This window comes from Diaphorina citri, unplaced genomic scaffold (genome assembly GCF_000475195.1).
Source record: "Diaphorina citri unplaced genomic scaffold, Diaci psyllid genome assembly version 1.1 scaffold543, whole genome shotgun sequence".
In the NCBI taxonomy this organism is placed as follows: Eukaryota; Metazoa; Arthropoda; class Insecta; order Hemiptera; family Psyllidae; genus Diaphorina; species Diaphorina citri.
The window spans coordinates 84,405-102,074 of record NW_007377977.1 but is presented as its reverse complement, the minus strand read 5'-3'; the positions used below and the strand labels follow the sequence as shown (position 1 = coordinate 102,074).

Sequence of the window (17,670 nt, the reverse complement as noted above, 5' to 3'; positions counted from 1 at the left end):
TTAAGAGAGAAAATATATCAAGGAAAAAAAAAGGTAGGATAGGAGAAAGCCAGCCGTTCCGAGAACGAACCTTATCCGTTCAGGATACTAACACCCATATTTATGAACAAAATGCTGGCTCTTAAGTTCGTGCTAAGTATAGTTTCAAGGCATTTGATTGGTCAATTTTGACTTGAGACTGATCTAAGAACGAACGATCATTCTTGTTCATAAATACGAGTGTAAAAGTGGCGCAAATTCCTACTATTCTTCTACTGTGTGACAGGCATTACGTATTTGATTGGTCAATTTTGACTTGAGACTGATCTAAGAACGAACGATCATTCTTGTTCATAAATACGAGTGTAAAAGTGGCGCAAATTTCAACTATTCTTCTACTGTGTGACAGGCATTACGCCATTTCGCCCTCGCAATGACCTTTTCCAGTCTAGTATATTTGTTTTAATTATTTTCGAGTAAATAATTCTTGATTGGTCAATTTTGACTTGAGACTGATCTAAGAACGAACGATCATTCTTGTTCATAAATACGAGTGTAAAAGTGGCGCAAATTCCAACTATTCTAATACTGTGTGACAGGCATTACGCCATTTCGCCCTCGCAATGACCTTTTCCAGTCTAGTATATTTTTTGTTTTAATTATTTCCGAGTAAATAATTAAACACTGGTAGCCTGGTAGTAAATTAGTAATAGATCAGAGAACACTCAAGTTTATCTTACTTGTCTTACTTCTTGTGTCTCACCAAGATAATCTTCAATTTATCTAACTTGTCTATGAATTATTTCACAATCAGTCAGTAGAAAAAATAATATCAGTTACAAAAATCACACAGCCGACTGGTAGTAGCGAGTCAAAATATTGCGGGTTCAAGTCCAAGAGGTGGCACAGCACCTATTCTCGCCCACCTGATGAGAGGAATACTACTTGATGGGCATGCTACGACACAGATCACACCAGTCTAATGTAGCACAGGTGTTTCATATACTCTCTGTCAAATAAGTACCAGGACTGCATCGATATAAACGCGCCCTTCATTAAAAATAGTAAAATACAAACAAAACGTAAAACGCTCTTTTTTTGTCTCCTCTGTAATCTCTATATCCTCAAGGCATTCTCTACCACCTAAAAATCATCCCCAAAGGGGATTTGGCTAAAATTACTGTCATTCGTACATTCACTCATTGATTGATTTATTCAAGGCCTTTTTTTAAATTAAATAATATTTACACATTTTTCCTCTAAAAATCTCGTGGTACCCTTGGATCAAACCCGCGTCAACCCAGGCTGAGAATCGCTGAAATAGATACATAGGTATCTAGGTAATTTTTATTGTAGATAAGTAGGTACTAGGTACATATCTACTGATATACATAATATCAGTGATATCTATGTCCACATAAGCTTTAGGTTAACCTACCGACAAACAATGTACAATTTTACTGTACATTACATAAGTACTTAGGTATTATGAGGAAACCAAGATGAGATTACACACTATGTTTTATTAGTAGCGAAAAGTAGGTTTACTTATAGTGGTCAAATACTATTGAGGACAGAAATTTCCCACCTCGGCTGAGGTCAAAACTGAACCCACGCCCTCCTGTTTACCAGGCGAGCGCCTTGACCACTGTGGTGTAGTGGTCAAATTGCGAGGTTTCAAGTAAATATGTCCTTAGGCAAATTAAATTCGCTATGCCATTATGTCAGTATTTTCGTTATTTCTACAAATCCATAGAATTTATTATTATTTTTTTTATTTTTTTTTATTAATATTTATTAGAAAAAAAAATACATATTTACATAGATTACTACAAAACGAAAATGTAGATACCTATTACTCATTTTACTATGTACCTATTACTCTGCCTACTAACTATTTCATTCATAAAAAAAACTCACACTTAAAAAAATAAAAACAAAGTAAGAATTAATCCATCACGTTTGCCCTTTCACACCTTATACGAGAAATATTATTGCCTGCCAAGCAGAAGGTCCCGGGTTCAAGTCCAAGAGGTGGCACAGCACCTATTCTCGCCCACCTGATGAGAGGAATACTACTTGATGGGCATGCTACGACACAGATTACACCAGTCTAATGTAGCACAGGTGTTTCACATACTCTCTGTCAAATAAGTACCAGGACTGCATCGATATAAACGCGCCCTTCATTAAAAATAGTAAAATACAAACAACGGTAAAACGCTCTTTTTTTTGTCTCCTCTGTAATCTCTATATCCTCAGGGCATTCTCTACCACCTTACCCGACCAGTCGGACCCCAGAGAACCGAAAGGGTTAACTTAATTCACTTAATTATTAAAGAAATACCTTGACACGGATTTAAGCCATAACACCATTCACCTCATGGGTTCTTAAGTCAAACGATAATAATGTTCACACAAACGTTAATATTGCTAATTATAATGTTCATACAAACGTTAATATTGCTAATAATAATGTTCATAATATCCATGTTAAGGTTTATAATGTAGATAATAATAATAATGTTAATGTCAGATATCATAGATTTAAATCTAATATGAACACACAACTCAACACCAATTGAATCGTTCCCAAGAAGAACGGCCTATGTGATTTTCGCTACTTTTCAGGAGAGACATTTTAATACAGTGATGTAAAATTTATCCCAGAATTATGTTTTTTTACACATACCTAGGCCCTTTTACATGAAACTCTCATTTACTTTGCATGCAAAAACACCCTGCCCCGAGGCAAAAACTTTACACATAGGCCGTTGTTCTTCTGAAATTTTACTCGAATCTTCACGAAGTTGGTCGAAAAAAAACGACTTCCGATTTTTTCCCCCCAAATTTTTTTTTTATGAAAACAATAGAGAGCGAGGGATTTTTTCAAATACAAGGGAGCTTTGTTTTGCCCGCTGTCCTTCCTCTTTCCCTCCTTTGACTTCTCTTTAGGGGGCCCCAATTCTAAAAAAAAAAAAAAAAAAAAAAAAAATCGAAAATTTTCACATAGGCCGTTTTTCTTGGGAACGATTCAATTGACCACCAAATTATTCACGTTGTTCAACTAACACTTGAGAATCCAGGCGTTTATCATCAGCCTCTCAATCAGTCTAGCTAGGGTGAGTGCTTCGGGCCGACATTTGGCTTTAGCTACAAAGCTTGGAGGCTAGCGTGTCCCCCTTGTTCATGCTAATGAAATAGCAAAGGCTGAGTGCCAAGGACATCTACTCGTAAATTTTTTGCAGCCAAAACCAAATGTCAGCCTAAAGCAATCACCCTAGTTGGGGCTGATTGAGGGGCTGACGAAAAACGCCGACCCCGTCTGAACACGGGAAAAGGCGAGGAAAAAGAAGAGGAGTGTGCCTGCCTTGTAAGCAGTAGGTCGCGGGATCAATTCCCGCTTGGGCGAAATTTATCCTAAAAAGATAAGGTTCGGAACGGCTGGGTTTTCTCCTAATATCCCTGTCTTTGTGTGTTTACTTTTCTCTCTTCGATTTCGGGACGATAAGGACCTTCACTCTTACAGGTGTTGTTACAGTTCCCTCTATCAAACCTTCAATCTAATTTATGATCGGTGATCGATCACAATCAACACAAACTGATCACCGAATCATTCATGTCTTCGAAAGGGTTACCCGCAGCTGTATAACATAAATAATGTCTCTAGTCTTTGTTCTAAAACCAAAAATCCATTTTCACCCTTCTCGCAGTTCCCTCTATCAAACCTTCAATCTAATTTATGATCGGTGATCGATCACAATCAACACAAACTGATCACCGAATCATTCATGTCTTAGAAATGGTTACCCGCAGCTGTACAACATAAATAATGTCTCGAGTCTTTGTTCTAAAACCAAAAATCCATTTTCACCCTTCTCTAACCAAAATCATACTGGTTTTTTTATTTGTCCATTTAGCTCCAGGCAATATTTTAAATGGCGAAAGAAAAAACAACATAAAAGAAAAAAACATCATAAAAAACTCTTTAATAATAATAAAAATAATGAGTTAGACGTTAGATTTTACAAATGTGACCTTGACTTTTCAATAAATTAAAAAACAAAAATTAAATAATAATAATAATAATAATAATAATAATAATAATAATAATAATAATAATAATAATAATAATAATAATAATAATAATAATAATAATAATAATAATAATAATAATAATAATAATAATAATAATAATAATAATAATAATAATAATAATAATAATAATAATAATAATAATAATAATAATAATAATAATAATAATAATAATAATAATAATAATAATAATAATAATAATAATAATAATAATAATAATAATAATAATAATAATAATAATAATAATAATAATAATAATAATAATAATAATAATAATAATAATATAAACAGAAGTCAGAGGTTTCTATTTCCTTTCTGCTGGACAAGTTACAAACAAGTAGCAGGTTAAGGCTTTGGTAAGGTATTTATGCTATTGGTTAAAATTCAAGTAAGGTAAGTAAGATGACTAAAACTACTTAATGATTTTCAAACTACTTCTGAATGGCTACCTATTATCACGTGATGATTAATTTATTAATTATGCAATCAAAACAACTTCAGGTTCGCGAGTTGAGGAGCGTCACGCTAACTGAATTCCTAGCATCATTCCATAAGATCCATATGTGTGGCTAACTTACTAAGTTACTACATACATACCTACCTACTATACTTGCAAGTAGGTAATTCTTAAGTAAGTATTGGTTATTGTACTTCGCATTCGCAATATTTTGATTTTGACGTCACAGGAGCTGTTATAATGGTTTTGCAAAGCTGTTATAATGGTTTTGCAAAGCTGTTATAATGGTTTTGCAAAGGTTTTCTTTTACGATATTTTACGTCAGAACTTTTGCAAAATGCAAAATGACTCGTGTGGTCTGTGTCGTAGCATGCCCATCTCATTTAGATGCTGATCTGCTATAGGTCAACACGTGAAATATTTGCAATCACACTTTATTTGGAATTTATAATCGAAATACGAGTGCCAATTTCTTTGTCAATGGTGGGCATCGAACCCGGGACCTTCTGCATGGCACTAATCGTGCCCTGAATTACATTCAAGGTACTACACAACTTCTGGCGTAATTTACATCGTCTATTACGTTCGTCAGGTTATTTTACGTCAACAGGTATAAACCGTCCAAAAAACTTCCACATACCTTTTTCTTCTTCACAAATATATTTAATTTTAAAAATCTTGTTCATCTGCTTCGTTCGTCCTAGCGAGTAAAGATTTTTCAAAACCACGTTTTTGGCTCGCTGCCCTCACAGAAGTAACACGGAAGAGTTAACCCGCGCCAATACCTATTACACTGAAAAACTAGAGTGCCGGAAGCCCAATCGAGTGACTGGGTTCCGGAACTCTAAAGGTCCAGACATAGTCGACCGGCCATCAATCGATGTCGACTGAAATGTCCACACTGCCTCGATAACATAGATTCACATCGTCGATCGATATCGGTCATCGGTCGACTGTCTGTGGACAGTGTGGACACAGCTTAATATTGAACTCCATATCGGGAAAAACCTAAATCAGGGCAAGTAACCCAATAATAGAGTTCTTCCACCCTAAACTTGTGGCACCCTATCACTATATTTTTTTCTCCTTAGTGTAGTGTGCAGTTTATTCTGACCACTTTTTTTTAGCTGACCACTGATTGACAATAACGGGTTAAGGTTGTCTCCTACTCTACATGTTACTTGTATTTTTCTATTTCATTTTATTGAATTACTCTGTGTTTATGTATTCTTGGAAAACATCGTCATTGGCAAGAATGCAAGGAGTTGTGTGGAGGATCCAGACAACAACAAGAAAATACGTTCTCCTTATCATTCTTTGTTGATGATTCAACAATAACATACCGATGTATTCAGGAGTGACTTTGTAAAGACTCATCTTAAAGAAGTGTCTTTTCTTTACGTGCAATTTTCACAGTGATGATGCCACAAATTGCGAAACATGTCTGAATAAATAAATAATAACTTCCCCTATACGTGTGAAGTTTAAAAGTTAACTTGGGTTCTTTTTTAGCAACTGCACCACCGTTTCTTTCCTCTCCCACTCCATCATTCTTCTTATACTTGTCCATATTTACTACTAGTGATTTGCCTTTGATGTATGCTTCGTGGCCTTTGGCTTTGAGATTTTTCATTTCCGCAATCATATTTCTCTTTTCCAGTATTTCTTCTTCGCTCAAGTCGTTTTCTATAAATATTTTGGTACCAATGAGTTTCCTCTTGCTCATCATAATTTCTGACTTTCTCCAACTACTGATCATCTTGACAATTATTGGTCTGTTTCTTTTTTCCTCATTCTTTTTACCTAGTCTAAAGAACTCGTCGATTTCTTCTCCTCTAATACCCAATTCCATTTTTACATTAAGTATCCAGTTGATTTTACTTTTCAAGTCCATGAAACTTTCATGAGGTCCTTCATTCATCCCATAGATTATGACGTTTCTTTTCCTAGCTTCTTTTTCCAGTTTGTTAATTCTTGAATCTTGTTTATCTAGTTTTTCATTGATCTTAATCTTCTCAGCTTGTTCGGTACTAAACCTTTCTTCTATCAACTTCCTTGTTTCCTGTTGCTCCACATTGAAATCCTCTCTTATTTTCTTCAACTCTTCCAATATTTTCTCCATCTTCATAAAAGAGTGTACGTTGTCCTCTGTACTAGACTTAATGGAACTCTCGTATGTTGACTTTGGCTGTAGTACTATACTTACAGAGATAAAGCTCTACCTACCTACTCAGTAGTACGCGCGAGATATGAACGCCACTCGAGTTGGTAACGATGACGCAACGCAATCCACCTCCACTCACAGTAATCACTGACAGATACCTACGTCACAACAATGACGTCACCGATGCTTCGATACTAGGGATTCTGATCGTTCCTCGCTGATACACTATGTTATGTAATCTATGTATTAACACAAGTACCTAGGTATCTAATATCGGGCTCTCGTATCTATCAGGTGATGCGTACCTATAGGTACCTTCCTATCACTAACTTATACCAACGTTTTTACCTAGACAATGGATACCATTACCAATTCTCCCATTTTATTCCATCAATTTTTCTTGAAATTAATTATACTGATCCTTTCTGAACTTCAGGCTTATAGTAGAGTAACTTACAAATCAATTCATCTCTTGATGTATCTTCGTGTTCTTTCTTTTTTCACTTTTCTTTACTATTACTATTTTTAATTAAAACTTAAAGTTTACGAAAAAAATTGACACAGGTTCACTGGGCAAGGTCTCTCAGTAGACAACTCATTATAAGACCTATAAGTAGTTAAATAATGAGAGCTATTTTATTATCTCTTTTTTTACGATCAAGGAGCATTAAATAAGAGCCATTTATTTATTTCGTCATCATCGTAAAAATAAGCACTCAGGTTTTATGCTTCCCTAAGTGCAGTGGCAAAACCTATTGTTGATCGCTTATTAAGAAATGTTAAAAATAAGCACTCAGGTTTTATGCTTCCCTAAGTGCAGTGGCAAAACCTATTGTTGATCGCTTATTAAGAAATGTTATTCCTTTTTACTTTCCTTATCCTATAGGAAGGAAAGTAATGTAATCGGGTCAAATTTTCGATGGTCAGTTTTTAGTGTCAAAACACGTTTTGAGGTCCCTAGAGCCTAAATCCAAACTTTCAGCCATTGGTCCGTGTGTGTGTCTGTGTGTGTGTGTGTGTGTGTGTCTGAACAGTTTTTAGTGTCAAAACACGTTTTGAGGTCCCTAGAGCCTAAATCCAAACTTTCAGCCATTGGTCCGTGTGTGTGTCTCTGTGTGTGTGTGTGTGTCTGTCTGTAAACAAAAAATCTCGAGAACGGTAAGAGCTAGAGACTTGATATTGGGTATGTAGCTGTCAAATGTGACGAGGATGCGACACGAAACTTTTGGTTAAGACCGGTGTAACGGTTGGCGGCATTTTACCGCTTTTTTACTTTCCTTGTCCTCGATAACTGAGGTCCAAAATTCCCAACGCCAACCCAAAGAAGTTTGTTCGGAACGACTGGCGCTGGCTTTCTCCTCCTATCCACTGATAGCTTAACACATAACCCTGTACACAAAAAGTCCACATTGAGGCTTAGATGTAGGGGGCAAACAACCCCTATTTGAGTACCTAATGCGTACCACCTGACATCTCGAGGTTCTTTTGGCGTACACCAAACATCAATTTTATGTGGTTTGAGGGTGAAATTAAGAAATTATGTCGCCGCAGCCGAAATTTTTGGGTCAATCGTAGTACGATGTCACAAAACTTTTTGGTGCGCTGATTGTAATTTTTTTTCTTTCCCAACTGGGTTTGCCAAATTTGTTTTTCGCGAGACGTGTACCCCTAGTGGTACGGGTTACGGGTACCACAGATTGGGAACTTCTGTTTTAGACAGTGAAAGTCGTGTGATGTTCACACCGGAGATTTTTTTTTTCGTAGGAGCTATAGCACTATAGCAGATAATTGGAGTGATCGAGTTATGCCAAAATTGGCCTGCCAATCTCCTAATCGGAGTAACAAGCCGTTCAGTGTTCTTTTTTGGCTCCGAATGCTCAGATCATAGTAAGAGAATTAAAGTAAGAGTATATATATGGGGCAATCGACAATAGTCTTTGTACGACACCAGCAATATGCTGAATGGGTTGCGGAAACTTTTCTTCTTATTTGCTCTAGTTTATACATCCTAGAAATATGTTCAGGTACATACTACATAACAAATGGAAGATGGGTCTCTTACCTTCTACTGGAAGGTTTGGATGTTTCTTCATCTTCTGTGGAGGTGCCGGTACCAGAATCCTGAAACCAAAACACATGCAACATACCATTAGGAACAGATTAGATTAAATATGTACCTAGTAATAGAATCTCTCTCTCTCTCTCTCTCTCTCTCTCTCTCTCTCTCTCTCTCTCTCTCTCTCTCTCTCTCTCTCTCTCTCGTGTCTCGGATGTTTTGGCTCTCCTTTCGTTGATACCTTTTCTTTCTTCTAGTAACTCGCATTGTATACTCATGTCACCACTGAGATTCGAACCACAGATCACTCAGTTTTAAATCTAACTACCCTATAGGTACTGTCATACACAAACAGTCCAATCTGAGCTTTTAGCTGTAGGGGCAAACAGTCCTAAAGGATGGGTCGAGCTTATACAAATCTACGATCTACCCTAGAATAAGAATAGAATAGAATATACCTTGTTTATCCTGCCAGAATGAGACTGAAAAGTCCCTTTACTCCCGCAGTCTAAACAAGGTCTTATATATTACATAGGTATAGTTTAAACATATGTAAATAAAAAACCTTGTTTAAATATTAAAAAAAAAGTAAAGATATAAACTGAAAAAATAATTTTATAAATGATGACAAAAGTTCACCACAAGTTACAAGAAAACGGACGATATGTTACGGAAAAAACCAACTCACCACAAGTTACAAAAAAACGGACGATATGTTACGGAAAAAACCAACCGAGATCTTTTACTTAAGGCATTTTTTTTTTTTTTTTAAACCAACACTTATCAAAAAGCTCCAAATATGGAATATGGACGAACCGATTCAATGTATTACATATTCATTTTTATGGTAAGACCTATGTTTATTACAGACTGGTTACTGGTTGGATCATTGATTGATACCAATTGATTCTCAATGATTCACATTAGAATCATTGATTGATTAAAAATGACCAAGTGAGGCGAGACTCAATATCAACAATTAAATATAAATCAGTGGCTAATAAGTAATAACTAATTAAATAACTTAAGTTAGTAATAACAAAATGTTATAGTGCTAATTTTTTTACTCTGGAATAGGACTGAAAAGTCCCTTTAACTTTAACCCAACAGTAGGGCACTATGTACTATCATTGTGTTCAAATGGTCAAACATGTTTTTTTTTTTTTTACATTTATCTACGGGCAAACGGACCCATTATACAAAACACGAACAAATTTTTTTTTTTTTTTTTTTTTTTTTTTACATTTATCTACGGGCAAACGGACCCATTATACAAAACACGAACAAAACAAAAGGACAAAATGTTGAGGATAAAATTCCATACTTCCGCCAGGATTGAACTCACGCCCTCCTGATTACCAGGCGAGGGTTTTGACTATACTAGGTACCTACACAACCGAGGCAGATGATACTCGCTAGGCCACGAGAGCTAACTATCTCCAAATCGATTAGAAGTACCTCCGGGACTGATTCAATATGTTTTTTAATCAATTGCATATCAATACACCAATCAGCTCCTTAATTAGTCATATAAATCAAGTGATATTCCAGCGCACTTTGAGTTTCGTAGCATGTTCACTGTCATGGACATACTATGAAGTTGCATGTCCATCTTTAGTATGTCCTAGAATGAACTTGCAGTATGACCACCATTGAACCAGTTTGGTGCCATGGTGTCTGGTAGATCGCACCAATGTATCCTAATATGGAGTGATTTTAATTCTATCTACTTTTTTATTTTCATTTTCTTCTCGATTGACTGGTTTATTTATTTTTATTTATTATTATTATTTTTTTTTTAATAAATCCGGATGGGTGACCATTTAGGTTTAGGGGAAATCACCAGCGGAGGAGACGGGTAGCTTGTCACCGAAAGAAGGGTGAAATTTCCGTCACTAAGGACCTTGGCAGTTATACAGTGGCGCTCTTTTTGTTGGGGGAAATATTCGTCAATGTAACCTATAAATAGGACTTTTTTAATTGTGCTAATAAGCATACTTAGATGCTTGTCACGAATAAATAAACCTTCCAATTCACTACAAGTCTAATAATAGCAATAATTTAACCTACCTTTAAAAACATGAGATGCAACACATCCCCAATATGGGACACAGCATCTCATTAACTCATTCTTTTTTTATTTTTTGCCATCTTTTCTTCTCTATTTTCCCCTATTCTTTCTTCAGTTGCATATTTCTTTCTTCTTCTTTATTGTTATTTCTTTTAATTTATTATGTTATGGCTGTCCATGAATTGTGAATAAATATACTTGAGTATTTTGTTGAAAAAAAAAAATTTATTATGTTATGGCTGTCCATGAATTGTGAAAAAATATTCTTGAGTTTTTTTTTAAAAAAAAAAAAAAAAAAAAAAATCGTTACCCAATTATTACACCTCACCTAATGGAATTGAACTCGAACCACCAACCTCCAGATCCAAAGTCCACTACACCACCGAGGTTGGTAGGTACAAGTGTTCGGGAGGTACTTGGCATTAATTACGTAGATGCAAACTTTAGCCATGTATGGTATTGTATGACTGTTGCCTCCATTTGTTACAAAAAACAGGTAATCAGAACCAGAATATTAAAATACCGACCACAAGATATGTATGTACTTACTGACAGCAAGATAATCAAGATACACAACGATGGTCGATGGTCTCGGCGAGGGTCAATGGTACATAGTCTATGGTCGCCGTTGTGACCGCGCACTTGGCCCACCATTTCAGCATATACTTAGAGAAAGTTGCAGATTATTGCCACAAAAAACCCCACTGTCCCATAGAGTGTTTCGTCGGGGTTATTTTTCTGTGTTGCTCCGACAGAGTACCAAACTGCTATTTTACTGCCCATTTTTAATCCGAAAATTTGCAGTTTCCCTCCGAGTTTAATAGTAAGTACCCTGTATCTGGTGGAAGACCATTAAATCCGTCTGATGAACAAACTCAGCACATTGTTGTTCTCAATGTGATATAAATCCTACCCAGATATATTAAATATCACATCTAAAATAATATCACAAAGCGAGTTATAAAGAAAAACATTTTGTGGGACGGGGGGAAAATGAAAAGAATGAAGGAAAAAAACGCAAACACGTACAAATTTAAAATTTTATGATGCTATACATTGTTGTTCTCAATGTGATATAAATCCTACCCAGATATATTAAATATCACATCTAAAATAATATCACAAAGCGAGTTATAAAGAACAACATTTTGTGGGACGGAGGAAAAATGAAAAGAATGAAGGAAGGAAAAAAAAAAACGCAAACACGTACAAATTTAAAATTTTATGATGCTATACTTTATGAAATATTGTACCATCCCACCAACCCGGGTACATTCCTAAAAAAAAAGTAAAAAAAAAAAACCATGTAGGTATAAATCTTGATTCTTCCGTGTTGTGGTTCTCGAGATAGAGCGATCAGTGTGTGAACTATGAAATGTGAACTGTGAATGAGTTCTTGTTCTTATAATATAAGATAACAAACACCAATATCAGCCAGCGCCTAGTTGACTAAAGTGGTCTGCCTTGTAAGCGTTAGGTCGCAGGTTCAATTCCCGCCCGAGGCGAACTAAATCGCAAAGAGATAAGGTTCGTTCTCGGAACGGCTGTCTTTCTCCTATCCTGTCCTCCTCTCTTCGATTTCAGGACGATAATACCTTAGTAGTTACAGTTCCCTCTCTATCACACAACATTTGAAAAGTCGTTCTGTCCAAAAAAAATTCTCGCTGAATAAAATCCTTCTATTGTTCGTATTTATTACAGCCATTGATTACCCCAAGTCCCAAGCTGTGTCCACACATCGTCAACCGGCCGATTGATGTCAACTGAACCGTCCACACTGCCTCGACAACATAGATTCACCTCGTCGATCGACGGCCGATCGACCATGTGTTGGACACACCTTAAGATATCAACACAAACCATTCAGCAGGGTTTATAAGCTGTTCCCGGAATGAAATTCCATGACTTTTCTAGAAAATTTACATGAGTTTTCCAGAAAATTAGGGGGCGGAGGTACCTAAAAATCAGTAAGATTACCCAAAAATCTGGTGTGAACATCACACGACTTTCCTTATCCTATTGAAGGGTGCTTATTTGGGTGTTCTGTTTTAACATTTACAATATCTAACCGTTTAGTCAGAAAACTGCCAAAAAGTGGTCGAAAGACGCCAAAAAGTGGTCGAAATACCGCCAACCGCAGCACCTATTCTACGTGAACCAATTTGGTACCAGTGACACACATCAGACTATGTTTACCATTCTGGAGCTGCACAGGTTCATTCAAAACTCAGAAAATTAGGGGGCGGAGGTACCTAAAAATCAGTAAGATTACCCCTTCATTTAAATAAAATATGCAATATGCAGAACGTCAAGGAAAATGAGGGGGATGCGCCGCAGGCCGTTTTTCGGAAAAAAAACTTGATATTTGATTTGAACCTTTTTTTAATTTTAGACCGGGTGGCAAATTCCATGACTTTTCCAGGTTATCTTTAAAATTTCACGATTTTCCATGACTTTTTGGCCAATTTTCAGATTCCCTGACTTTTCCAGGTTTTCCAGTTTTTCCAGGTCGCGTGTAAACCCTGTTCAGATTTCGGAATGCTTAGTGGATTGGATTTCAGTTAGTGGATAGTGGAGCAACTAGTAATACCATGCACTTACTAGTTAAATAACAAGATACACAACATATGTAGGTAAGTATGTACTTAATAGGTATGTACTATGTAATATGTACTTATTGGTAAGTGATGAAATCATTCATCAACTTTATGACCGGATATGGCTATGTAATTTGTCAGTTTTGTCACATAAGACGGGTCTAGAGTCTGCAACTGCAAGAGGACTTCTTAGTCCGTATTGGCCAGGGACAGGCAGCGACAAGACAACCTTTAATCACAGACATTCTAAGAACAAGGATAATGGGATTGGGCAGGGCACGTAGCTGAAGATGGTAGTGTCATCAAGAAAGTACTAAATCTCGAATATGATAAGGCCAGAAAGAAGGGAACACCAAAGAAGAGATGGATCGATGGTGTGAGAAGATGGTACAACCACAGAAGTAACCACAAACATCAAAACTGGATGGAAATCGCACAGGATAGAGGAGGAGTGGAAAAAGCTGTTTTCTGGAGGTCCTGGGCCCCCGCGCAGCCTGTCAGAACCCGGCGGTCTTCTTCTTTCTCCTCAATCCTAAGATTGGTTGGCAGCTCTCCATTCCGATCGATCTGATGTCTTCGCTTTCATTTCTTGATAACTGGTACAACCCGATGCCTTCACAACTTGATCAATGTACATCAATCTTGGCCTTCCTCTTCCTTGCTTGCCATCTCTTCTTCCTTCTATGATATTGACCAAATACTCATTGTGTCTAACCCGGCGGTAAGGTAAAGAAATTGGACAGGGACAGGACAAGTAAAAAGCTCTATTACACTCGTATTTATGAACAAGAATGATCGTTCTTAGATCAGTCTCAAGTCTAAATTGACCAATCAAATGCCTTGAGACTATGCTTAGCACGAACTTAAGAGCCAGCGTTGAGTTCGTGCTAAGCATAGTCTCAAGGCATTTGATTGGTCAATTTAGACTTGAGACTGATCTAAGAACGATCATTCTTGTTCATAAATTAAATTCTATTCTTAACCTTACTCTCAGTCTATTCTATTCTACTCTCTATTCTAGATATTTGTAGTGGTGACATGAGTTCTAGTAACTTGACACCACCATCATCAAGAGATCTCTGGTTTCTGGTTGTCTCTGTGGTTATGCACAGCAATATCGCTGAACAATGTGGTTGCACAGTCATCAATGTTTCTAACAGTCTCAGTCATGAGGGAAGTCAGTTTGGTTCTAATTAGTTCAAAATCTTCAAATATGTATAAATAGAGGGAACCTTTGGCCCAAAAACTAAATGGCAAATATTGTGTCTTTAATCGCCCATCTGATGAGGACATACTACGGGACGGGCAATTGGCCATGCTACGACTCAGACCTGATGAGTCTGAAGTAGCATTTGTTCAACTTCTAAGAAATGGAAGAAGAAAAAAAAAATGCTGTGAAAAACACACTATCAAACCTCATCAAACCTCTTGAGGTTTGATAGTGAGAGGTTTGATAGTGGGGATTTTAACTGATAAGGTCCTATCGCCCTAAAAGCGAAGAGAGACGGAAGACAGGATAGAGGAAAGCCAGCCGTTCCGAGAACGAACCTTACCTGTTTAGGTTAAAGTTTGCCCTATGTCCTTATGGTTGTTTGACCTAAACAAAAAGCAGGTACCTACAGTATAATTTGGAAATTAACTTCTTTTTCCCGACTGACTTCTTTTCAGACTTGGACTATAAACAATAATAAGCCATCAGTAGTAATAATGATGGTGCTAATATTTTGGTTCTCCTTCATATCCTGAGAGAAACACAGAGACAAACTTGACAAGTACCATTGTATACAGGGTTACCTACAACTTGGGAAGTACCACTGTATACAGAGGGTGAATCAACTGATGAATGAAAGAAGATAATTCTAGACCAGGGTTGTCCAACCTTTGCGCACCCGACGGCCATAAGAGACCAAGGAAGAGAGTTGGCGGGCCGCAAAGTTAAAAATTCAACTCACAGGTGGGGCCTTCTACACGGGTTTTTGTGGGCTTTCGCGGGCCGCATGCGGCCCTTGGGCCGCGGGTTGGACAACCCTGTTCTAGACATTTTGGCAGCCAAACCTTTCGAAAGTAAACTTACTATCCAATGGTTTGTTCGATTTTAATGAAATTTGACAAAAAAGTTCAACACATTCAGGACATTTTTTGTATCATGCCCAAATGCCCATCCCTTACTATGTCCCTCATCAGATGGGCGAGAAGAGACACAATACTTCCCATTTTGGTGCTGGGTCAACACGAGAACACCAGAAAGTAACCCGTTGAAATATTTGTAATCGAAAAACGAGTACAATTCATTTTAGATGGTGGGGGATCACAATTTGTCTATTTAATAAATTGTTTGCCCTTAGAGGTCTTTTGGGCGGGGACTTTAAGAACACCCTGTATATATTTTTGACTATCTCTTCATCTTACTACTTTACTACTATTTAGCCTAGGAGACATCTAACATCTAGTACATCTTTATAACTAGACTGCATGAGGTGAAAGTGCAATCTCTCTCTCTCTCTCTCTCTCTCTCTCTCTCTCTCTCTCTCTCTCTCTCTCTCTCTCTCTCTCTGCGGAGTGACGATGTGTTTTCTTTTGTCTTTTCCCACTTGGCAACCGCTGAGGTAAAATGTTGCCAAGTCATTGGAGTTGCGGTCAATCATGATTTCAAGAATCGGGAGTGGAAAAGAGATCAGCTGATGTAGTTTGTTGGAACCCGGGCGGGAATCGAAAACCTAGCTCTTACAAGGCAGACGCGCTACCTTCCAAGCTAAACTATGTAGGCTTTTTATAAAATTTTTTAAAAAAAAAATAAACAAACACTTTTTTTTTTTTTTTTTTTTTTTTTTTTTTTTTTTTTTTTAAAGAGGTTTGAGTCTTTTTTGAATCTAGAACGTTCTGTGACTCCTTTTTGGGCAGTTAAAAAATCTCCCATTAGTCATTGTTAAAACCCGCCATGAAACTTTTTATCTCTTTAGGCATCTTTGAGTAGGCGAAAAATTGCATTCTATTTTAGTTCTAGTTTCTATTCTATTACCTCTGAATTTCTACCTTTCTCTAACAGGAGGTAACATTCCTGCCTGACACCTTGATTAGCAAAACTTTTACATTTACATTGCCCCTCCTCCTCCTCCCTATCTCGCCTCTTTTATCTATTTTTCTACCTCTTCCTACCTTCATACCTCGCCTCTTTTATCTATTTTTCTACCTCTTCCTACCTTCATACTTTAACTCCCTCCCTCGCTCTCCGTCTCTTCCTTTTCTTAGCGAAACTTTTACGTTCCCCTCCACCTCTCTCTCTCCCCATCTTTTATCTACCTCTCTTCTAATGATAGTCTTAGCTTGTAATTGAGGGGCGCGCAGCAAGAAGGTCAAAAGTCGACTTTGGCCTTTTTTACGTATACAGGCTTATTCGACGCGGAATTTTGTTCTCTACTCAGCACAGAAAAAATTATCTCGATATCTCGATTTTTCACGAAGTTACACGAAAAAATCCTTTTGTAAACAAACAATTTTGTATAACTAGTAGGAAAAACTTTAAATGCGATTTCCCGAAAACGCGATTTTGCTAACATTTGCCCTTCTTGCTGCGCGCCCCTCAATTAGGTATTGCTATAGATGCGAGATAGGTAATTCTAGATACGAGATAGGTATTGCTAGATACGAGATAGTTAATTCTAGATACGAGATAGTTAATTCTATAATCTGGCGACGTAAGCAACAGACGTAGAGATCAACTGTCCAACTGATCAATCTCACAACAATAACAACAACTACACATAGTAAACATTATAAACTATACATACACATACTAATACCTACATAAAACACATTTTATTATAAGGCAATTCGAGCGACCATTTTTTGGCAACCATTAACATTAGCAGCAATCTACACACATAGTAAACATTATAAACTATACATACACATACTAATACCTATATAGAACACATTTTATTATAAGGCAATTCGAGCGACCATTTCTTGGCAACCATTAACATTAGCAGCAATCTACCACAATTCTACCAGTATCTTAACTGTTGTCTCGGGCAATCTATCTCTACTAACTGTCGTCTAGCGCTTGTACAGCAGCTAATTCGACAAGCTTTCCCTTTCTCAGATAATAATGGCAATAACAATAATAATAACAATTATACCAATACTTTTAAATATATAGGCAATAATTATAACAATACCTCCTGCCATTATAGCGATGAAAATAATAGTAGTAACAACAAGACTCCTGTTCTTATTGTGATAATCTGATAA

At 36.8% G+C, this 17,670-nt stretch overlaps 1 protein-coding gene across 1 annotated transcript in view; it reads right to left on the bottom strand.

Moving 5' to 3' along the window:
* Nucleotides 1-17,670, bottom strand: part of LOC103509928 — a 74,332-nt gene that overhangs the window by 25,985 nt on the left and 30,677 nt on the right. The window contains exon 3 of the mRNA XM_026824109.1: nucleotides 8,758-8,816. Coding sequence (XP_026679910.1) covers nucleotides 8,758-8,816 — 59 coding nt within the window. The remainder of the gene's footprint in view (nucleotides 1-8,757; nucleotides 8,817-17,670) is intronic.